The following is a 25597-nucleotide window of genomic DNA, read 5'->3' as shown; positions in this document are numbered from 1 at the left end:
GCCGAATGCTGTGGTAATAGTGCTGGTTAATTGTGCCTTTAGTTTTGAACAAATTGGCACAAGTGTCATTAGCAAAGCATCCACACCATCACACCACCTCCTCCATATTTCATGGTCAGAACCATACATTTTGTAGTTCCTCAGTTCCCCTTTTCTGCATCTCATAAAGACATGGTGGTTGGAACCAAAGATCTCAAATTTGGACTCCTCAGACCAAAGTACAGATCTCCACTGGTCCAGTGTCCATTCCTTGTGTGTTTCTTGGCTCTTCTTATTGGCCTCCGTCAGTAGTGGTTTCTTTGCAGCAGTTTGACTGTGAAGGCCTGATTCACACAGTCTCCTCAGAACAGTTGATGTTGAGGTGTCTGCTACTTGAACTCTGAAGCATCATGTAGGCTCTAATCTGAGGTGCTGTTAATTGTTGATTTCTGAAGCTGCTAACTCATGGGAATGAACTTATCCTCTGCAGCAGAGGTAAGTCTTGGTCTTCCTTTCCTGGGACGGTCCTCATGAGAGCCAGTTTCATCATCATGATGGTTTCCCCAAATGCGCTTGATGATACATTGAATGTTCTTGCAATTTTCTGGACTGACTGACCTTCATATCTTAAAGTAATGATGGATGTCATTTCTCTTAACTTAGCTGAGTGGTTCTTGACATAATATGGATGACTACAGTTGTGGATTAGGACTGTTTACTGTATTTCTATTATTTGCTGCTATTTACAGCAGCAGCTTGACAATCAATACTCATAATGGAATTATTATTATTAAGAATGAAAGAATGTTCCAGATATTGAAGGTTTCTGAATCTTGTGTGTGAAAGACCTTGAAGAGAAGAGCATAAGGGCTTAGTCACATGAGGCAGTCATTACTGTGATGGCACTTCCTTTCCTTTTCTATTAGTGAAGAACCAGAATGATCTGGTAACATATTATATGAAAATCCACTTGATGCTGCTTGATTTTAGAATTTCACCCTCTCCGAGAAATTAGCGAAAATGTTTCAGGTATCGTCTTTACAGAAAATCAGGTTTGGAGAAAATTCGCTGTACAGGATAAGTGTGAAGGCGAAAGCATATGATTTACATCCTCATCAAAACATTCAGTGAGGCCTTGTGCACTGTGGATGGGGGCGGAGACATCCTGGAAGAGACCACACCCATGGGTTTCATCGTCGTATAAAAATGATCAGCCGGGGATCATTGGAATGGTTCTGGGTGAAGTGAATTTTTGTTTTTGAAAGCCTGCAAAAATTTTATATACACATGTCACTTTTCTGTAGTATGTTGAATTATATTTGTCTCTTGGAAAAAAAGAGAATTGTCGTGGAAGATTTTTGTGTATTTTGCTGTGTCAAGTAGAAAATGTAGATGGAGGGAAATAACATCCATATCGAAATCCTACAGCAGGCACAGCGGTAAGCCCGTGCACAATCTCATCTGGCATTTCTTTAAAAACAAGGTTTGCTTAGTGAGAGGAGAAAGCAGAGCGACGGAGTGTTTGCTGGCTGGCTGATAAAATAAAAAAAAGAAAGAGGTAATTAGGAGAGCAGTCATCATGGATGATGTATGAGATATATGTAGCATTCAAACAGATGCCCTGGGTCGAATAATAATCAGCACTCTCTCGTGTGTGTGTGTGTGTGTGTGTGTGTGTGTGTGTGTGCGCGCATTATTATACCTGTAGCACCAAGACACACTTCTCCAGCTGGAGACTAAACAGATCAGCCATGTAATTACAAAAGCAATGTTCTCTCTCTCTGTCTCTCTCCCTCAAGGTTCTCTCTCTGTCTTCCAAACTCTGTTTGTCTGTCTCTCTCTCACTCTCTCTTTCTGTCTGTGTAGTCTGTGTCCCTCAAGGTGCTCTCTCTCTCTCTGTCTGTCTGTCTCCCCCAAGGTGCTCTCTCTCTCTCTCTCTCTCTCTCTCTCTCTCTCTCTCTCTCTCTCTCACTGTCTGTCTGTCTCCCCCAAGGTGCTCTCTCTCTCTCTTTTTGTCTGTCTCTCTCTCTCTCGCTGTCTGTCTGTCTCCCCCAAGGTGCTCTCTCTCTTTCTGTCTGTCTATCTGTCTCTCTCTCACTCTCTCTTTCTGTCTGTCTCCCCAAGGCGTGCTCTCTCTTTCTCGCTGTCTGTCTGTCTCCCCAAGGCGCGTGCTCTCTGTCTGTCTGTCTGTCTGTCTGTCTGTGACTCTCTCTCTCGGTGTCTGTCTGTCTCCCCCCAAAGCACTCTCTGTCTCTCAATATCTGTGTCTGTCTGTCTCTTTCTGTCTCTGTTTGTCTCCCCCAAGGCTCTCTCAATCTGTCTGTCTGTCTCCCTCCCTCTCTCTCTCTCTCTCTCTCTTCCCCCCAAGGCTGTCTCAGTGTCTGTCTGTCTGTCTTTTTTTCTCTCTCTTGCTGTCTGTCTGTCTGTCTGTCTGTCTGTCTCCCCCCAAGGCACGCTCTGTCTGTCTGACTGTCGGTCTGTCTGTCTCCCCAAGGCGCTCTCTCTGTCTCCCAATATCTTTGTCTGTCTGTCTGTCTCCCCCAAGGCTCTCTCTCTGTCTCCCAATAATCTGTTTGTCTCTCTCTCTCTCTCTCTCTCTCTCTCTCTCTGCTCATTCATGTAATTATCCAATCTGGCAATCGTGCAGCAGCAGCAGCAGCCCAATGCATAAATCATGAACACACACATGAAGAGCTTTAGTTAATGTTCACATCAGACACAAGAACAGGGGAGAACACGTGATCTCGGAGACTTTGACCATGGCATGTTTGTTTGTGTGTGTGTCAGCGGGGCTGGATTGAGTTTTTCAGAATCTGCTTATCTCCTGGGATTTTTAAAACAATTTTTTACGCACAACAGTCTCTGGAATTTACACACAATTTGCAGTGAGTCAAATAATCACTCTTTACAGGTGAGCAGAAAAGCATCAATACGGTGAACCTTGAGGTGGACCTCAAGGTTCACCATTTATCGTTTGTAATGTGTAATTTTATTAGCTGTGTAAGCAAATGCCTGACTATGGTTAAAGCTGGACGATTGCTTGCTTCATCACTGCTGTTTAAGGTGTGTGTTAGAATCTGCAGAATTAACTGGAGACACAGAGATTCGTGCTATTTAGGGGGCCAAGCACCAAAGGTGAATATGAACCCTACTGCAGTTGTTTCTTCTTCTATTTCTTCTAATTATTATTATAATTATTATCTCATCTGGCCGACAGCTGATGAGTTTATACCATCGTGTTGTCCATCGTCTATCCGTTGTTGTCCACATTTCACGAAAATCGCTTCTTCTGTCTCAATTCTTCACCGATTTTTTTTTCTTTTTGGCAGGAAGGTCGGTCTGCCTGGGGTGGATATAGCTTCCACCCAAGTTTGCATAATTGCAATTAATAATGAAGATATGGAGTAATTAATCAATCCCTAACGAGCAGTTTCCACACAAATCACGACTTCTCCCTCAATTCTTCACCAATTTTGATTCTTTCTGGCACGACGGTAGGGGTACACAGGGTGCATATAACTTCTACCCAGATTTGCTCCATTACAATTATTAATTAAGTTATGGACTAATTAAGCCTTAATGAGCAGTTCAAGTAAAGTAAGTAAGTAAAATTTATTTATATAGTGCTTTTCCGAGACAAAACAGTCACAAAGTGCTTCACAATAACAGAAAAATTAAAAGGCTAAAACATAATGAGACACAGTCACAGATAATATAGCAATAGGTAAGCAATGTTAACCAAAAGCTAGTTTAAAAAAGTGTGTCTTTAGCTGCCTTTTAGAACAGTCTACAGAGACAGCAAACCTGAGATGAATAGGTGGGGCATTCCACAATTTAGGAGCAACTGCCTCAAACGCACGGTCACCACGGGTTTTTAGATGAGTACGTGGGACAGACAGAAGGTTTTGATTGTCAGACCTGAACAGTTCAACAACAACAAAAAAAAAATCGCTTCTTCTCGGTCAATTCCTCTCCGTTTTGGATTCTTTCTGGTAAACAGGTCGGTATTCCTAGGGTGGATATCGCTTCTACAACCCCGATTCCAAAAAAGTTGGGACAAAGTACAAATTGTAAATAAAAACGGAATGCAGTAATTTACAAATCTCAAAAACTGATATTGTATTCACAATAGAACATAGACAACATATCAGATGTCGAAAGTGAGACATTTTGAAATTTCATGCCAAATATTGGCTCATTTGAAATTTCATGACAGCAACACATCTCAAAAAAGTTGGGACAGGGGCAATAAGAGGCTGGAAAAGTTAAAGGGACAAAAAAGGAACAGCTGGAGGACCAAATTGCAACTCATTAGGTCAATTGGCAATAGGTCATTAACATGACTGGGTATAAAAAGAGCATCTTGGAGTGGCAGCGGCTCTCAGAAGGGAAGAGGATCACCAATCCCCCTAATTCTGCGCCGACAAATAGTGGAGCAATATCAGAAAGGAGTTCGACAGTGTAAAATTGCAAAGAGTTTGAACATATCATCATCTACAGTGCATAATATCATCAAAAGATTCAGAGAATCTGGAAGAATCTCTGTGCGTAAGGGTCAAGGCCGGAAAACCATACTGGGTACCCGTGATCTTCGGGCCCTTAGACGGCACTGCGTCACATACAGGCATGCTTCTGTATTGGAAATCACAAAATGAGCTCAGGAATATTTCCAGAGAACATTATCTGTGAACACAATTCACCGTGCCATCCGCCGTTGCCAGCTAAAACTCTATAGTTCAAAGGAGAAGCCGTATCTAAACATGATCCAGAAGCGCAGACGTCTTCTCTGGGCCAAGGCTCATTTAAAATGGACTGTGGCAAAGTGGAAAACTGTTCTGTGGTCAGACGAATCAAAATTTGAAGTTCTTTATGGAAATCAGGGACGCCGTGTCATCCGGACTAAAGAGGAGAAGGACGACCCAAGTTGTTATCAGCGCTCAGTTCAGAAGCCTGCATCTCTGATGGTATGGGGTTGCATTAGTGCGTGTGGCATGGGCAGCTTACACATCTGGAAAGACCCCATCAATGCTGAAAGGTATATCCAGGTTCTAGAGCAACATATGCTCCCATCCAGACAACGTCTCTTTCAGGGAAGACCTTGCATTTTCCAACATGACAATGCCAAACCACATACTGCATCAATTACAGCATCATGGCTGCGTAGAAGAAGGGTCCGGGTACTGAACTGGCCAGCCTGCAGTCCAGATCTTTCACCCATAGAAAACATTTGGCGCATCATTAAACAGAAGATACGACAAAAAAGACCTAAGACAGTTGAGCAACTAGAATCCTACATTAGACAAGAATGGGTTAACATTCCTATCCCTAAACTTGAGCAACTTGTCTCCTCAGTCCCCAGACGTTTACAGACTGTTGTAAAGAGAAAAGGGGATGTCTCACAGTGGGAAACATGGCCTTGTCCCAACTTTTTTGAGATGTGGTGTTGTCATGAAATTTAAAATCACCTAATTTTTCTCTTTAAATGATGCATTTTCTCAGTTTAAACAGTTGATATGTCATCTATGTTCTATTCTGAATAAAATATGGAATTTTGAAACTTCCACATCATTGCATTCCGTTTTTATTTACAATTTGTACTTTGTCCCAACTTTTTTGGAATCGGGGTTGTATATATAGCTTGTATATAGTGTATATACAACCCCAGTTCCAAAAAAAGTTGGGACGCTGTGTAAACTGTACATAAAAACAGAATGTGAAGATTTGTAAATCATGGAAACCCTATATTTCATTGAAAATCGTACAAGAACAACATATCAAATGTTGAAACTGAGAAATTTTATTGGTTTTGAAAAATATATGCTCATTTTGAATTTGATGTCGGCAACATGTTTCAGAAAAGCAGGGACGGGGCAACAGATGACTGAAAAAGTTGTGTAATGCTAAAAAAAAACTAATTTGGTTAATTGGCAACAGGTCAGTAACATGACTGGGTATAAATAGAGCATCCCAGAGAGGCGGAGTCTTTCAGAAGTAAAGATGGGGTGGGGTTCACCGCTCTGTGAAAGACTGCGTGGGCAAACAGTGCAACAATTTAAGAATAACATTCCTCAATGTAAAACTGCACAGAATTTGTGGATCACATCATCTATGGTCCATAATATCATGAAATGATTCAGAGAATCTGGAGAAATCTCTGTATGCAAGAGACAAGGCTGAAAACTGGCATTGGATGCGTGTGATCTTCAGGCCCTCAGGAGACACTGCATTAAAAGCAGACACGTGTCTGTAGTGGAAATCACTGTATGGGCTCAGGAACACTTCAGAAAACCATCGTCTGTGAAAACACTTCATTACTGCATCCACAAATGCAAGTTAAAACCAGATATAAACAATATCCAGAAACCCCGCCTCCTTCTCTGGGCCCGAGCTCTTTTACGATGGACTGAGGCGAAGTGGAAAACTGTCCCGAGGTCTGACGAATCAAAAGTAGAAATTCTTTTTAGAAATCATGGATACCACGTCCTCCAGGCTAAAGAGGAGAGGGACCATCCGGCTTGTTATCAGTGCACAGTCCAAAATCCAGCATCTGTGATGGTATGAGGGGGCGTTAGTGCACATGACATGGGTAGCTTGTACATCTGGGAAGGCATCATTAATGCTGAAAGATATAAACACGTTTCAGAGCAATATGCTGCCATCCAGACAAAATCTTTTTCAGGGAAGGCCTTCCTTCTTTCAGCAAGACAATGCCAAACTGCTTTCTGCACAGATTAAAACTGCATGGCTCCATAGTAAAAGAGTCTGGGTGCTAAACTGGCCTGCCTGCAGTCCAGACCTGTCTCCCATTTAAAACATTTGGTGTATTATGAAGTGCAAAATAAGACAAAGGAGACCCCGAACTGCTGAGTGACTGAAATTGTATATCAGGCAAGAATGGGACAACATTTCTCTTTCAAAACTCCAGCAGTTGGTCTCCTCAGTTCCCAAATGTTTACGGAGTGTTGTTAAAAGTAGATGTGATGCAACAAACACACCCTTGTCCCAACTTTTTTTGAAATGTGTTGCTGACATCAAATTCAAAAATGAGCTTATATATTTCAAAAAACAATGAAATTTCTCAGTTTCAACATGTGAAATGTTGTCTGTACTATGTTCAATGAAAAATAGGGTTTCCATGTTTTGCAAATTATCGCATTCTGACTTTATCTACAGTTTACACAGTGTCCCAACTTTTTTGGAATTGGGGTTGTAGCTTATAACATTTATTGCGCAAGGTGGCCCACTGTAGATCGTTCCTTCTGGACTAGACGGAGCCAGAATGAGCTACGCCGTCACTGACGGTCTTGTTTGTTTTTATTATTACACTTTGACATGGCACTCTGATAGAGGACAGTCTCAGCTACTTACAAAGTAATTTTGGAATGTGATGTGCAGATGAAACCGGATGTAATTCAAACATGGGCTTATCTACGGTACACTGGCTTGATGACGTATTGCCTTAACACGTGTGTGTCTATATCCTGTGTGTATATATCATACACAGTACTGTGCAAAAGTCTTCGGCACCCTATTTTTTTTCAACCAAACTTTGTTATAGATTTCTATTTTATGATTTCTACATTATCGAGTCAAAACATTACAAAAACATTTTAGAGTCCAAACATTAGTTTTCCAGCACAAAATTACATGTTACAGAAATAAAAAGTTTGTATCTGAGCAGCATATTCCATAAGAGAGCACTTTTCAGATTAAAAAAGAAACCATAATGAAGGCTGCTGGGTTTTGGTGTAAAATGAAGAAGTGAGTGTGACAGTCAAAGTGTGCAGAAGAACTGTGGCTGGTTCTGTAAGATGCTCAGGAAAACCTACAGATCATTTCTGCATAAAACTGACCTCACTGGACCTGAGACTCATCTCATCTCATCTCATTATCTCTAGCCACTTTATCCTGTTCTACAGGGTCGCAGGCAAGCTGGATCCTATCCCAGCTGACTACGGGCGAAAGGCGGGGTTCACCCTGGACAAGTCGCCAGGTCATCACAGGGCTGACACATAGACACAGACAACCATTCACACTCACATTCACACCTACGCTCAATTTAGAGTCACCAGTTAACCTAACCTGCATGTCTTTGGACTGTGGGGGAAACCGGAGCACCCGGAGGAAACCCACGCGGACACGGGGAGAACATGCAAACTCCACACAGAAAGGCCCTCGCCGGCCCCGGGGCTCGAACCCGGACCTTCTTGCTGTGAGGCGACAGCGCTAACCACTACACCACCGTGCCTGGACCTGAGACTACTACTTTTTTTTTTTAAAGCAAATGATCGTCTCACACCAAATACTGACTTTGTTTCATTTATTATGGCTCACTGATTTTGGTTTGTAGTGGGTTTTTTTATGTTGAAACATTTCATTTAATTATTTTTAAACCATTTTGGTTGACAGTATTTCTTGACACGTGCCTAAGGCTTTTGCACAGAACTGTATATCCTTAGCAGCAAGTGCTGATGGGTCTCTTCCTTTATTGCAAAGTGGTGGGGCCAGAAAATGCTTAGCCCCTCAATCGCTGCTTTTTAAATTTTGTGTAATTATGACTGTACCAGGGCGGCACGGTGGTGTAGTGGTTAGCGCTGTCGCCTCACAGCAAGAAGGTCCTGGGTTCGAGCCCCGGGGCCGGCGAGGGCCTTTCTGTGTGGAGTTTGCATGTTCTCCCCGTGTCCGCGTGGGTTTCCTCCGGGTGCTCCGGTTTCCCCCACAGTCCAAAGACATGCAGGTTAGGTTAACTGGTGACTCTAAATTGAGCGTAGGTGTGAATGTGAGTGTGAATGGTTGTCTGTGTCTATGTGTCAGCCCTGTGATGACCTGGCGACTTGTCCAGGGTGTACCCCGCCTTTCGCCCGTAGTCAGCTGGGATAGGCTCCAGCTTGCCTGTGACCCTGTAGAAGGATAAAGCGGCTAGAGATAATGAGATGAGATGAGATGACTGTACCATGATTCTCAGCATGAGGGTCATGTTTATCTTGTTAATAATTTATATTTAATTATAAGACGAGAAATGAGGATAATTATTGCCTTGTGATGAGTTGCTTTGCTCCAGCAGTTTACCAGTACTGCGCAGCTGTGTGTGAACGACACACACCACCTTTACTGGCCCTGAATGCTTCCTGTCTCAGATGGTTTCATTAAGCTGGGAGAATCTTGGCCTTGTTTCACTTCATACAGAACGAGAAAAATATCTTGTGTTTTACTGAAACAAATTGCAACCTGTGTGCTCTGTTTCTGATTCTCTGTTTTGTCTCCCGAGCCACAAATCACCATCGAGACTCCTGATGGAGGCTGGTGGGCTGGTTATTGAATACTGTTTAACTGTTGCTTCACCACACACACACACACACACACACACACACACACACACACACACAGAGCTCTTATTTCAGCACTTATCAAAGAACTCATGTTGAGAAATGATTTGCCATCAAGACTGCACCTTCCTTCAGTAATGCGAGCCCAGAGTCGTGTGTTAGTACTGACTTAGAGCAGTAGAGTGGCTATAAAACGTCTACATGTGGACTCGTGTAAAAATTGCAGGTTTTTGTGATTAAAAAAAAGTCAGATCAATCGCTATATCAACTAATTTTGTTGGTTGATATAGCAACCAACAAAACCCAAGTGAAAAACGAATTGAAATGTTTAGGGGGGGGAACTTACAGTAGCTTATAATGGACCATGTGACTGTGCAGTCATGTTGAAACTAACGTCCCAGAACACTTACATTTTGCCAAAACAGACATTGTCACACCAAACCATGTGGAAAGATGTAATGTTTTGATGAGCCCAAGATGGACCTTTTTTGTGTATACAACCAAAAGATAGTGTCTTGCAAAAGTATTCATCCCCCTTGGTGTTTGTCCTGTTTTGTCGCTTTACAAACTGGAATTAAAATGGATTTTTGGAGGGTGAGCACCATTTGATTTACACAACATGCCGACCACTTTAAAGGTGAAAATTGTTTTATTGCAACACAAACCATAATTAAGATGAAAAAAACAGAAATCTGGAGTGTGCATAGGTATTCACACCCCCAAGTCAATTCTTAGTAGAGCCACCTTTTACTGCAATTACTGCTGCAAGTCTCTTGGGGTATGTCTCTTTTAGCTTAGCACATCTAGCCACTGGGATTTTTGCCCATTCCTCAAGGCAAAACTGCTCCAACTCCTTCAAGTTAGATGGGTTGCATTGGTGTACAGCAATCTTCAAGTTATGCCACATATTCTCATTTGGGTTGAGGTCTGGGCTTTGACTCGGCCATTCCAAGACATTTAAATGTTTCCCTTTAAACCACTCCAGTGTAGCTTTAGCAGTGTGTTTAGGGTCATTGTCCTGCTGGAACATGAACCTTCGTCCCAGTCTCAAACCTCTGGCCGACTCAAACAGGTTTTCCTCCAGAATTGGTCTGTATTTAGTACCATCCATCTTTCCTTCAGTCCTGACCAGCTTTCCTGTCCCTGCAGATGAAAAACATCCCCACAGCATGATGCTGCCACCACCATGCTTCACTGTAGGAATGGTGTTCTCAGGGTGTTGGGTTTGTGTCACACATGGCGTTTCCCATGCTAGCCAAAAAATTAAATTTTAGTCTCATTTGACCAGAGAATCTTCTTTCGTGTGTTTGGGGAGTCTGCCACATGCTGTTGGGCAAACACCAAATGTGATTTCTTAAACAATGGCTTTTTTCTTGCCACTCTTCCATAAAGTGGAGTGTACGGCTTAAAGTGGTCCTATGGACAGATACTCCCATGTCCGTTGTGGCTCTTTGCAGCTCCTTCAGTGTTCTCTTTGGTGTCTTTGTTGCGTCTCTGATTAATACCGTCCTTGCCCGGTCTGTGAGTTTTGGTGGGCAGGGCCTTCTCTTGTCAGGTTTGTAGTGGTGCCATATTCTTTCCATTTTGCTATAATGGATTTAATGGAGCTCCGTGGGATATTCAAAGTTTGGGATATTTTTTAGAACCCAACCCTGATCTATACTTCTCCACAACTTTGTCTCTGACCTGTTTGGAGGCTCCTTGGTTCTCATGTTGCTTGCTTAGTAGTGTTGCAGAGTCAGGGTCCTTCCAGAACAGGTTGATTTATACAGACATCATGTGACAGATCATGTGACACTTTGATTGCACACAGGTGGATCTTAATCAACTAATCATGTGACTTATGAAGTGAATTGGTTGGAGCAGCTCTTATTTAGGGGTTTCATACGAAAGGGGGTGAATACTTATGCACACTCCAGATTTCTATTTTTTTCATCCTGTTGTTTGTGTCACAATAAAACAACAATTTTCCCCTTTAAAGTGGTCGGCATGTTATGTGAATCAAATGGTGCTAACCCTCCAAAAATCCATTTTAATTCCAGCTTGTAATGCGACAAAACAGGACAAACACCAAGGGGGATGAATACTTTTGCAAGACACTATGTTTGTGCCAAAAACAAAACCCCCAACACTCACAGTGAAGCATGGTGGTGGTGGCAGCATCATGCTCTGGTGCTGCTTCTCTTAAACGGTAACTGGGGCTCTAGTCAGCATAAAGGGAATCGTGTATAGCTGTAAATACCCATCTGTTTTGGCATAAAATATAGAGGCCTCCATTAGACAGCTGAAGATGAAGAGAAATTTCACCTTTCATCACAATAACGACCCAAATCCAAGCCAAAAAAGGAATGACTTCAGAAGATGATGATCAACGTTTTGGAATGGCGCAGGCACAGCCCAGATCAAAATCCTGTGAGATGATTTGAAGAGGCTTGTGGGAAAAGATCTGATAAGATTTATCTCAGTTTCAATTTTTTTTCCACATCACAGAAACCTGGTATTTTAATTGGGGTATGTAGACTTTTTATATTCACTGTACAATGTGTTTGAGGTTAGTCGTGATGAGGGGTCATTAATTACTGTTGGAAATTACATTCAGCAGTCTTTAAAATAAAATGTATACTGTATCATCATTACGATCCAAAGTGAATGCTCTGTAAATGTTATTGAGATACAGATTCAGATTTCAGATTTATTTATTTTTTACACATTACTGAATCACTTCCGATTAAAATAACACATTTTTGAAAATACATACAGACTCAGTAACATTGTTTAAGGTTTGATAAACAATAATTCCTCTGATTGAGTGAAAGTGATCTTCATATCATATTGGTGTGTTGGAGTTTGTAGAAAATGTGCTGGCGTCATTTCCCAAATCCAAGTCCCGATCGAAGAAGTCCATATTCATCAAAAGAAAACATTTCCTTCGAGTTAGTCCTCTCACTGCAGTAATAGAACATGAGTTCACATCTTTATACCACATTTATTCATTGATAAACACTTTCCTCCTCACAGTTGATAAATGAGCCAGAGTCAAATCCTGCACTAAACTGTAAAAGTAGCTTCGAGCAATTAAAGAGAAAAATATAAAAGGGTGCAACACAGGTCAAGGGAAAACAAACCAAAAACAAGTGCTGTTTAGGCATGTAACAATATATCGTGTAGTGATAAATCACGATAATTTTATGACCATTCAAATCAATGAAATAAAAAAAAAGAATCGTGATTATGATCAGGCTGCATAATTTATTAGTTTTTTTTTCCTAGCTGTAATTGCATTGTTTAGACAACAGAGGGCACAATATGATGTAAAATTGTAGGAATGCACATAACTTCATTGTAGGTGGAAGTAGCACAGCTCTAATGCCATGGAAACAGACAAAAACAGGGAAGCCATGGCCTAAAGGTTAGAGAAGCAGCTTTGGGACCAAAAGGTCGTTGGTTCGGTTGCCTGGACCAGCAGATATAGCTGACTTGCCCTTGGCCCTAACCCCCAACTGTTCCCCAGGCTGCTCTGAGTACGTTGTACGTCGCTCTGGATAAGAGCGTCTGCTAAACGCCTGTAACTTAAAAAAGCAGATATAAAATGGGAAAGAGCTGTAGTCTGATTGTATAGACAAAGATTTAATAAGAAATCAGAGCTCGGTCTCTGTCTTTTTACAGACTGCTGAAAGATAAAGAGAAGAGAAGCAAATGGAGGAAGTACAAATGTTCATAAAAGTTTATTAAGAAAATACTTATTTGTTATTAACTTTTCATGTTTAATAAAATGAATATTTTTGTGAATAGGCTATTATATTTTACTCCAACCTTTACAAATGTGGGTAAATAAGTACTGTTTGTTATTAAGAAAATGGAAAAAAATGTTTAAGTTAACAAAAGGAATATTTAAGTTAATAAAGAATAGGAAAATGTTGTAAGAGAAATTTCATCATTTAATATTTTTTCAAAAATATCATGGGAAAATTGAATCATGAAACCAGTATCGTGAATTGGATCAAATTGTGAACTGGGTGAATCGTGACATGTTTAGTGCGCTTTGGCCTGGGCGAAAATACCTTGAATAAAGAACAAGCACCAAGAGTGTAACGTATTCCAAAAGAAAAAAAAAACATCTTTTAAAGCTAGTAGTACTTGGAGGAGAGTAGCAGGTAGCATGTAGACCCACAAGCAGCAGCATACCTGATTTAGAGTCCGCACCATCAAACCTCTTCACGATACCTGATCTGATGATTGGTTCGTGTCACTGTGATTGGTCGCAGAGACAGAGTATGCCCCTCCCACCCAGACAGCAAGGCCAATTTTGCTGTCCTGGACTCCTGGTAACAGATGGGTCTCGATCATCATCAAGATCTCTGAACAGTACAGCGAACGCTTTTCTGCTGCGTTTATTTATTTACTGTTTACTGGAGAAGCCATGGCCTGAAGGTTAGAGAAGCAACTTTGGGACCAAAAGGTCACTGGTTTGATTCCCTGGATCAGCAGGAATGGCTAAATTGCCCTTGAGCAAGGCACCTAACCCCCGACTGCTCCCCAGGCTGCTCTGGGTATGTTGTACATCTCTCTGGATAAGAGCTTCTGTTAAACACCTGTAATGTTTATGGAAGGCTCCAGAGTGAGCCATTTGTAACAGCCAGAAGTAAGTTTTCCAACGCAGGAGTGTTTTCAGCACAGAGGATTTTGGGATTTATGGTTTCTCAGTAACATGACAAGCTCATTATTAGCTTCAAGAGAAAAAAACAGACAAGGCTGTTGTTCGGAAGATGATGTGGAAAGCCAGTCACATGGAGGTAGAGACAGGGAGGTGATATCTGCTGATCTAATTTACATGAAGGCACCGAAACCCCCCCCAACATGCATTAAAACAAGAATGCATCATTGCACGACTGAAAGAAGATATCATTTGGGCGTTTTTTGGTTTCCTGAAACAAAGACTAGCATTGTGGGAAAACTACATATTTTTAGTCTCTTGTAAGAAGAGCTGTTTTGCTGAGCGATCCATGTGCATGAGCAGCTCTGACAGCTCCGAGCAACTGATTTCAAATAATTTGTCATGCTTCTCACACTGAGGACAAAATCTGTTGGGGTGGGGGAAATGGCACATCTCTTTGCTATTACATTATTTTTTCGTCAGCAGAGACACAGATTTGTGTTCGTGGTTAGACAGTGGATCCTGTGGAGTCACAGACTGAAAGAAGCCCTGTGTCCGAAATCACTCATTACTCACTATACAGTGGACTATATCATGAGTTCGCCATTTTGTAGTGCTGTCCAAATGAATAGTGAAAATTATTACACCCTATATAGCTAGTGGACTCTCAGTATCCCACAATGCACCGTGAAAAGTAGTGTACAGCCACTGGACACTAACCAAGCAATATAGAGTGGTGCATGAAAGTTTGTGAGCCCTTTAGAATTTTCTATATTTCTGCATAAATATGACCTAAAACAACAGATTTTCACACAAGTCCTAAAAGTAGATAAAGAGAACCCAGTTAAAGAAATGCGACAAAAATATTATACTTGGTCATTTATTTATTGAGGAAAATGATCCAATATTACATATATGTGAGTGGCAAAAGTATGTGAACCTTTGCTTTCAGTATCTGGTGTGACCCCCTTGTGCAGCAATAACTGCAACTAAACGTTTGCGGTAACTGTTGATCAGTCCTGCACACCGGCTTGGAGGAATTTTAGTCCGTTCCTCCGTACAGAACAGCTTCAACTCTGGGATGTTGGTGGGTTTCCTCACATGAACTGCTCGCTTCAGGTCCTTCCACAACATTTCCATTGGATTAAGGTCAGGACTTTGACTTGGCCATTCCAAAACATTCACTTTATTCTTCTTTAACCATTCTTTGGTAGAACGACTTGTGTGCTTAGGGTCGTTGTCTTGCTGCATGACCCACCTTCTCTTGAGATTCAGTTCATGGACAGATGTCCTGACATTTTCCTTTAGAACTCGCTGGTATAACTCAGAATTCATTGTTCCATCAATGATGGCAAGCCGTCCTGGCCCAGATGCAGTAAAACAGGCCCAAACCATGATACTACCACCACCATGTTTCACAGATGGGATAAGGTTCTTATGCTGGAATGCAGCGTTTTCCTTTCTCCAAATGAAACGCTTCTCATTTAAACCAAAAAGTTCTATTTTGGTCTCATCCGTCCACAAAACATTTTTCGAATATCCTTCTGGCTTGTCCACGTGATCTTTAGCAAACTGCAGATGAGCAGCAATGTTCTTTTTGGAGAGCGGTGGCTTTCTCCTTGCAACCCTGCCATGCACACCATTGTTGTTCAGTGTTCTCCTGATGGTGGACTCATGAACATTTAACATTAGCCAATGTGAGAGAGGCCTTCAGTTGCTTAGAAGTTACCCTGGGGTCCTTTGTGACCTCGCTGACTATTACACACCTTGCTCTTGGAGTGATCTTTGTTGGTCGACCACTCCTGGGGAGGGTAACAATGGTCTTGAATTTCCTCCATTTGTACACAATCTGTCTGACTGTGGATTGGTGGAGTCCAAACTCTTTAGAGATGGTTTTGTAACCTTTTCCAGCCTGATGAGCATCAACAACGCTTTTTCTGAGGTCCTCAGAAATCTCCTTTGTTCGTGCCATGATACACTTCCACAAACATGTGTTGTGAAGATCAGACTTTGATAGATCCCTGTTCTTTAAATAAAACAGGGTGCCCACTCACACCTGATTGTCATCCCATTGATTGAAAACACCTGACTCTAATTTCACCTTCAAATTAACTGCTAATCCTAGAGGTTCACATACTTTTGCCACTGACAGATATGTAATATTGGATCATTTTCCTCAATAAATAAATGACCAAGTATAATATTTTTGTCTCATTTGTTTAACTGGGTTCTCTTTATCTACTTTTAGGACTTGTGTGAAAATCTGATGATGTTTTAGGTCATATTTATGCAGAAATATAGAAAATTCTAAAGGGTTCACAAACTTTCAAGCACCACTGTATACCATCATGCACTGAGGTCACGCTGAAAGAAAAGCTGTAAAAGCTGTTTCATAAGGAGCGTTAAGTATTTTAAATTGACTAGCACAGTAGTTTGTTTTTCCTTTTGACAACGGGCACAAGACAAATTTATAAGTTGTGGCGTGAAAATGGTAATAATATTGTAGTGTGTTGGGGTGAACGGACGGAGGAAGAAACCCATTATAAACGGACATTCAAGTACAATTAAAAATAGTAACAGAATAGAAAAAAGCTAAAATAGAATAAGACAGATAAAATACAAGAATAAAAAATAGAGTGCAGAGCGAGGAATTAATCAAAAGCCTCAAATTTGATTTAATAAAAGGCATCGGCAAAGAAGAAAGAAAGGATTCAGCCTTGATTTAAAAGAACTGAAAGATGCAGCAGACACAAAGTAGTCTGTATTGATTGTGTGAAATACGCTCAGTATAATATGGATTTATCACAAAAATACACACGTATTTATTATTTTGAAAACCCACCAGCTGACTGATATGGTACATTTTAATTGTGCGACAGTAATGACGTAAATAACGGCGTGGCGGAGTAGTGTCCGAATGCGTTTTACGTTTTACCATTGGGCTCACTATATACTGTAGTCCCCTATATACAATAGAATTCCCTAGATAGTGAGTAGGGAGTAGTGAATGAGAGTGATTTCAGACACAGCTAAGGACTTTTTGCAGAGGTTTGATTAGTGCACATCATTCCCAGCATGTTAAATATTAACCACTGTTGGATTTTTGCGATTTTTTTTTTTCCATTGCTTTTAGGCAGCAATTCCTCTGATGAATGATCTGGGTGGTACGGAGTGAAGTGGAAGATTTTGTTCCTGCTGCGTTAGCATGGATCTCATGGTGTTCCGTTGGAGCTGGAGGTCCATCCATCGTGATTAAATGCAGAAGAAAACTCTTTATTCCATCCCTCCTCTTTTTCAGAGTCCCCCCCCCCGCCCCCCCCCAGAAGCTGTTCATAAAATGTCGGGTGGAAGCGTGAAACCCAGAATAAGGCTGATTTCACACCGAGTTAAGACGTGTAGCTGTTCACACTTGGCATTGTGAATGCATTTCCAGCGACACATGATCAGATTTCATACATTGTTTGAACATTTATTCCGTCAGACTTCTGCTGCTTTGATTTTCACTCAGAAATCCAATCTCGTGTACCTGTACGCACTGATTCAGATTTTAATTGCATGGCCATCTCTGTGGTTATAGAATCACCTTCCTTTATCCATTAGCCTAGCAGCAGAGAGCTTGACCATTCATTGTGATTTCTAAACAATCTTGCAATGATGTTGGATTTTCCAACAAGAGCAACATCACAATCAGTTATTCAGCCCTTCGTTCCTGTCTGAGATGCATTCCTGTTCACGTTATGTCGCAATACGTGTCCCACGCCTGGCTTGAGTGACGGGATTGGTTTTAAAATGCATCTTGGGTGATCAGATCACAACTAAACAGATGAGAAACATCGCCGTTTACATCTGTACCGGTCATGCGTCTTCAGGGTGTCCAGCTGACCACTTGTGTTCAGAATTCATTATAGCGTGCATCACTTTTGATAAATAGTTGTTACTGATTCCTCAGTATGAGAAGCTTTTGCTGTGTTTTTGGATGTACACATTGTTTTGAATGAAACAAAGACATCAGATTTTTTTAATTGACCAAAAGTCATGTTTATATGTATAAACATTTATTTATGTGTATGTATGTGTGTGTGTGTGTGTGTGTATGAGTGTTTAGTCTATGTCTATTTCTTATCTAGAGTGTTTATATTGTTTATTTCAGTTATTCTATTTTTATTTATTGCATTGCCTGTTTGCACCGTGGGTCAGAGAGGACTGAAATTTCATCTGTGCTGTATGTCGAGCATGTAGAGCATATTTGACAATAAAGTTGACTTGACCATATATATATATATTTGTAATCATATATATATATATATATATATATATATTTTTTTTTTTTGTAATCATAAATATCTATATAAATATATAAAGTGTATATATGGTATGTAGTATATATTTTTGTAATTAAATATTTATATAGATATTTATGAAGTGTATATGGTATGTATTATATATTTATTTTTGTAATTATATATTTATGTAAATATTCATGAAGTGTATATATGGTATATATTTCTATAGGTGTATTAATGTAGTTTGGATTTTGGGGTAGTTAAAAAGGGGTGGGAAATTAAAAAAAGTATTGTACTTCTTCCCACTCCTTTTTCGAACAGTGTGCGGTGTTTTGTAATGTCTTAGCTCTTTATTTTATTTTATTTATTTTTTTGTCAATTTCTCGTTTTCTTTCTTTTGTATGTACAAATAGTTACATACATTTTTTATACATGTTCGAAATAAAAATAAATTCATTCATTCATTCATTCATTCATTCATTCATCATCAGGGGAAAAGAACGATTTAAAGTCCAGCCATGGTTTGACACACTCAAGCGCCTTTACTTAAACATCTGCATTGAGTTCGTGGTTTGTTTGCTGGTGTTTATTGAGACTTGTAAGATGAAGATTAACCCAAGCATGAATTGTTCCTACCGTGTAGTATGGAGGTGCATGATGTGATATTATTCCATTCGATGTCTTTTCCAGAGAACATTCCAAAATAAAGTTGCACTTGCTGCAGTCAAAAACCGTATGGCTGCAGACCTGACTACCTGACTGGAAAACATAAATGCCACGCTTAATTAAGGCCGAGCAGAACAGGTGCTGCAATCACCTCCACACTGCTCAGACAACATAAATACATAACAAGATCATAATATATTCCAAGCTTTATGCAAACAGAAATGCAAAAATGTTTGAAATATTTCATATTTGTAACATAAATAATAATAACACATTCTGGCTCCAACAAGGGAAAAAAAAAGATTTCTAAACATAGAAGGAAAAAATGGCTCGCAAACATAAAGTGCAACGAGGTGCTCATTCTCATACAAAGAAGTGAATATGAGCTTGAGCACCTCGCTGCACTTTGTCTCTTACGCTCATGTTGACTTCACTGGATAAGAATGAGCACCTCGCTGCAGTAATGATTTTTTTTTTTTTAATTCTTACTTTCGTGGAAATGAACTGAGCATACCATAGGGTTTTTGACCTCTCTGTTCAACACCGAGTACCGTCGAATGTTCGTGAGCCATTTTTTCCTTCTACATTTAGAAATATCTCTAGTTTTTTTTCCTCCTGATGATGAATTATTTTTGGTAAATTAAAATAAATCTGACGTCTTTGCTTCGTTCAGAACAATTTGCACATCTAAAAACGCAGCAAAACCTTCCCATACCGATCAATAACAACTAACTCATCTGAACGACGCACTACAATCTGCCTCCTCTCATGGTGGCGTTGTTCCCGTTGCTATAGGGGTCACTTGATGGTGCAAAGCCTCTATAGTGTTTTCACACTTGGTCAGCAGTCAGGACAGAATCTGAGTTGTTTGGGGTTAAGGGCGGGGCTTGTAATCCCAGGTTTGTGTTCACATTGAAGAATTCTTTCTGAACCATGATCGGGTGCACAATTCCATACATGGCTTTTGTGCGAAATGGTAGGCACTAGAGTCATCAGTTTGCCACTGATTGCTCCTTCTCTCCAGTTTTTTTTTAACTTTATGTAATTTAACACACACATGTTCTAGTGCGGCAGCACGGTGGTGTAGTGGTTAGCGCTGTCGCCTCACAGCAAGAAGGTCCGGGTTCGAGCCCCGGGGCCGGCGAGGGCCTTTCTGTGCGGAGTTTGCATGTTCTCCCCGTGTCCGCGTGGGTTTCCTCCGGGTGCTCCGGTTTCCCCCACAGTCCAAAGACATGCAGGTTAGGTTAACTGGTGACTCTAAATTGAGCGTAGGTGTGAATGTGAGTGTGAATGGTTGTCTGTGTCTATGTGCAGCCCTGTGATGACCTGGCGACTTGTCCAGGGTGAACCCCGCCTTTCGCCCGTAGTCAGCTGGGATAGGATCCAGCTCGCCTGCGACCCTGTAGAACAGGATAAAGCGGCTAGAGATAATGAGATGAGATGTTCCAATGCCTCATAGCATCTCATTGGTCCAGATCAGAGCAAAGTTATTTTAATGTCCTGTGTGTCTCACTCTGTCTCTTCCAGGAAGTTCGTGCCATAGTAACACACTCCCAGCTCTTGTGCGTACACCTCCTCTGATGATGCAGTCCTCACTGGACATGAAACAGTTTATGTCATTTCCTGTGGATGGATCATCGCCTGTCGGTCTCTTCGCCAATTTCAGCACGGTATTCATTTCCTTCTCTCTCTCTCTCTCTCTCTCGCGTGCACTCTCTCTATCTCTCTCTCTCTCTCTCTCACACACACACACACACACACACACACATTGTATTTTCATTCACTGAAATTGGAGTTTGGAGCGCAAAAATCTGGCTGCCCAGAAACCAGAGGTTTAGCTAGCTAGCTACTAAATTTAAAAAAAAAAGCATAAAATATTTTTTAAGCCGGACAGTACAGGTAGAAATGACAATATTGTTAATGTCAGTGGTTAAATTACTGTACATCTCTAACATCATCTCTTCTAAAATGTATAATGAAAAGATCAACACTCAACCAAAAATGGTTATTTCACAGGTTTTTTTTTTTGCTTTTTCCGCCTACTTCACAATCAAAATCATTTCATGTGTATATCTCTGAAAAGCTTGTTTTCCTGATATCAGCTTTGTAAACCGCACTAACTCGTGTGAAAGCACACCAAACTGCATCGTATTTTTAAACCTGTTTTTCCTCAAAAAATGTCTTTCTATATTCAGAACAACAAATATCGGTTTCTAGAAGAATTGCATATCTTAAATTGTTCATTTTTATCCTTAATTAGAAAGATATTACTGAGGAAATTTCCCTAAATGTTGATTATTAGATTTTTGTTCAATTTTATACTGATGCAAATCCAAAAATATCAAATTTTTTTGGTAAATTTCTTCAGTAACAGCCTTCTAATTACGAAAATACAGTTCACTAGTAGAATCAAAAAATCCTGGTGCATTGTATTCCTTTTATTCTCACAAACGTTTCTGAAATGGGTTTCACAGTATGACCCTGATTCCAAAAAAGTTGTGATGCTGCGTAAAACTGGAATGAAAACAGAATGCAGTGATTTGCAAATCCTTTTTGACCGATATTCAATTGAATACAATACAAAGGCAAGATATTTTGTGTTCAAACTGATATAAACTTTATTGTTTTTTGTAAATATACACACCTTCTGAATTTGATGCCTGCAACAGGTTCCAAAACAGTTGGTACAGGGGCGTGCTTTCCACTGTGTTACATCACCTTTTCTTGTAATAACACTAAAGGCCTCTGCATGCTCTTGCGACAAGGCTTTCGCAGATAGCTTTTCGCAGACAGTTGTAATTTATCGTTGAGCGGGGAGTAATAGGCGTGCGCGATGTTATTCACCGCCACAACGCAAGGGGGCGTGAAGTCACGAAATCACTCGGAGTAGTTGGTGGGTGTGGTTAGTGGAGTGTTTATCCTCCGGTTACTTATAATGACTAGAACTGGAGTCGTATAGATTTACGTACTTCCTCACTTCCTCGATCAACCGCTCTTCGTGCTGCTCCATCTTCGCTCGTGTTTTTAAAAATGGCGGTAGTGAAAACAAACCAAACCGGGAAAGTAGGGAAGCGGAAGTGCGTGTACAGCGGATGTAGAGTGGACCAATCAGAGCCCTCTTGTCTGCGACGCTGTCTGCGGTGGTCACAATTTTTGGGAGGTGCGCGCAGAGCGTCTGCGAAGGTGGGAGGGCTATGCAGACGCCATCTGCGAGGACTGGGTTGTCAGCATAAGTTGGCCTTAAGTCAGCGTTTGGGAACTTAGGACACTAATTGTTGAAGTTTTGAAAGTGAAGTTCTTTCCCATTCTTGTTTGATATACGACTTGCTCAACACTCCGGGGTCTTCGTTGCCGTATTTTGTGCTTCATCATCATGTGCTAGACATTTTCAGTGGGAGGCAGGCCGGCCAGTTTAGCATCTGCACTCTCTTTCTGCAAAGCCACAGTGTTGTAACGTGTAGAATGCGGCTTGGCATCGTCTTGCTGGAATAAGCAGGGACGTCCCTGAAAAAGACATTGTCTGAATGGCAGCATGTTAGTCCAATTGCTGTCTGTACCTTTCAGCATTAATGGTGCCTTCACAGATGTGCAAGTTACGCATGCCATGGGCACTAACACACCCATACCATCACAAACCATGATGGCTTTTTAACTTTGAACTGGTAACAATCAAGATGGCCCTTTTCCTCTTTAGCCTGGAGGACACAACGTCCATGACTTCCAAAAGCAATTTGAAATGTGGATTCAACAGACCTCAGCGCACTTTTCCACTTTGCATCAGTGTATCTCAGGTGGTGTTTACATTAGACCGTATCAGCGGATCATCAGATTAACGTTTTTAAAACGATTCGCGTGCACACAGCAACGCCAATACACGATTCGCGTGCACACAGCAACGCCAATACATGGATACACTAATCACATGACTAATTCGGCACGTAAGTTGAAATGTGTCAGTGCGGCTCAGCGCTTCCTCCTCAGCGGCTGCGCTCCAAATCACTCCGCCCTGAACAGCGAGTGCCCTCTGGAGGGTGCACACTCCGGCCCTGCGCAGCTCACAGAGCGCGCGAGTGAAGCGCACGAGCAGTGATTCGGGACTGAGCCGCTGTGTGTGTGATCCCAGTGCATATCGGGCATGAGCAAGTCACTCACCACTTGCAAGTGGAAGGATGGCAAGCCTAAAGACAATCATAACTACACAATGGGCAGTATTTGCATCTTACCATGAACAACATTGAGAATGACAAAGCAAAGCATTATATTCATACTTTTATACTCTTTAATGAAAAACAAAAAGGTGATACAAGGCGGAAACAATAGCAGGAAGTGAAGTCCGCGCCGTTTTTCAGCAGTCGCGTCACATGACCAACGTGGCATGAACAATGCCAGCGAATCAGGAACGTGGATGTCACAGTGACGTTGTCCAATGGCGACGTCAGCTAGAGCTCAGCACTGCGTTTCCTCATATCTCAATGTTTACACAGCACCGGATCAGATACGTACTGGGTTGAATACGTGGGCCCTGGCGGATTCAAGTTGTTCCGCCTGTGGAGTCGTTTCCCGGCGTTTTAATGTGAACGGACAGTGCATCCGCAACGAAAACGAGACGGATACGGTCTAATGTAAACACCACCTCAGATGAGCTCGGGCCCAGAGAATACAGTGGTGTCGCTAGATGATGTTGTTCTATGGCTTTCACTTTGTATGGTAGATGCAGCGATAAACTGTGTTTAACGATGATAATTTTCCGAAGTGTTCCTGAGCTCATGTAGTATTTAACAGTTATTCCATGGAATCGAGTCGTACATGAGCTGATCGTCAACGAGGCGCGTAGCACCGAGTTGTCTATAATCCATGTATGATGAGATTGAGTGGAATAACTGTTTTATTCTATCCACATTCACTGGATTTTGAGAAACAGAGCATTTTTAGTTTTTGCAAATTCAATAAATACAAACTTTATACAAAACATCCGACAAAATCATTTCCGCTTAGAATGTAAACAAACTGGTGAAAGGACAGGAGCAATTTGTGAAAAATGCGATAATAATAATTCTTGAAAATAAAAAATAGATACATTCTTACCAACAAAGACTTTTATTCCATATTTTGTTGCTTTTTTTTGTATTTTTGGGGTTTTGTTTTCGATTAGAGTTTTTATTTTGTCCTCGGTTGGTTCAGTAACACGCGCCGCCATTTTATTTTTCTCTACTCATGGTATATTAGCTGATAGCCTAGTAGTAGAGTAGCCAATCAGAGTGTGCGATTGCTCATATCCAATAAATGTGGATAGAATAAATATTCTTTATACAGTCAAATCAGTTTTTAATGCAGTGCCACCTGAGGGATCAAAAGTCACGAGTGTCCAGTGTTAGTTTTTAGTCTTGCTCCTTACGTGCTCTGGGTTTTGTGAATCTTTTGATGATGTTACAGCTTCTCGATGGTGAAATCTCTAAATTCCTTGCAATTGTACTTGGAGAACGGTTGTTCTTAAACTGTTGGACTGCTTTCCCATGCCTTTTTTCACCAGCTGGTGAGCCTCGCTCATCCTTGTGAACGAGTGATCCTTTCCAATTACCAGTTAACCTGTTTACCTGTAGAGCGTTCCACACAGGTGTTTTTTGAGCTTCCACAACTTTCCCAGTCTTTTGTTGCTCCTGTCCCAACTTTTTTGGAACGTGTTGCAGGCTCCAAATTCAGAACTGGTATATATTTACAAAAAATAATAAAGTTTATCAGTTTGGACATTAAATATCTTGTCTTTGTACTGTATTTAATTGAAATATACTGTGGGTTGAAAAGGATTTGCAGATCATTGCATTCTGATTTTATTTACATGTCTGCTATCTCTTCCTGTATCCAAGCTGTCTCTCTCTCTCTGATCATTGTGCTCCCCTGACTCTCTCACTCTCTCTCCTTTCTTTTCTTACTCTCGCTCTTTCTGTTTGTGTCTCTCGCTTCTTTCCTCTCATTCTCCGCCTCTGACCCTCTGTTTGTTTATTTATCTGACAGCCCTGGTTTCTCCATCATCCCCTCCTTTTGCTTTACGCAGATGCTCACGTTATTGTTTTGACATGAAAAATAATAAAGGCGTGTAAATCTCGATCGTTGTGATTTTGCATAGTCCAGACATGAATCCTGAGGGGTCGGTCTGTGTAAAAGCGGCAGGATGTCGTCTCTGTGTGTTCCCTCACATCAAACCCTGAGAAAACAGCATGCTGTGCAGCGTGGAGCTGCTGGAGGCTTGCACTGGGATTCTTCTGGAGATGGTGTGTGTGAGAGTTGGAAGCTGAGCAGTGACGCCCTTCAGGCACAGATTGAGCCCATGCTGTCGATGCCTGGGGATTGAGAGGCTGTAAAATCGATTGGAGCTTTTTATCTGGTCGGAGCAGGAGCCATGACCGAGAGCTCCATCTCATCTAGCAGGGATAAAAGTCACATCTACACTGTTAGAGTTTTCTTCAACTCTCCAACCCATCAGCTGTCTCTCTCCTCTCGTCTCTTCCTGGGTCTGTTTTGTTCCTTGTCCTCCTGTCTCTCTCTGGCTTTTCCTGTGTCAGTGTTTTACTGTCTCTGTCTCTCTCTCTCTCTCTCTCTTCCTGTGTCTGTCCATCTCCAGATGCATCTCTTTCCTTCTTTTTATGCAAAAGTGTAAATGCACGCAAGACATACAACCCCAAATCAGAAAA

At 41.2% G+C, this 25597-nt stretch overlaps 1 protein-coding gene across 10 annotated transcripts in view; it reads left to right on the top strand.

The window, feature by feature from the left end:
• znf385b (zinc finger protein 385B) overlaps positions 1–25597 on the top strand; it is a 520848-nt gene that overhangs the window by 329915 nt on the left and 165336 nt on the right. For all 10 annotated transcript variants that reach the window (XM_060928955.1, XM_060928957.1, XM_060928953.1 and 7 more), the window contains one exon: positions 20436–20578. In XM_060928955.1, the coding sequence (XP_060784938.1) occupies positions 20436–20578 (143 nt within the window). The remainder of the gene's footprint in view (positions 1–20435; positions 20579–25597) is intronic.

This window comes from Neoarius graeffei, chromosome 9 (assembly GCF_027579695.1).
Source record: "Neoarius graeffei isolate fNeoGra1 chromosome 9, fNeoGra1.pri, whole genome shotgun sequence".
NCBI classification, from domain to species: domain Eukaryota; kingdom Metazoa; phylum Chordata; class Actinopteri; order Siluriformes; family Ariidae; genus Neoarius; species Neoarius graeffei.
This window is presented reverse-complemented; position numbering and strand designations above follow the sequence as displayed.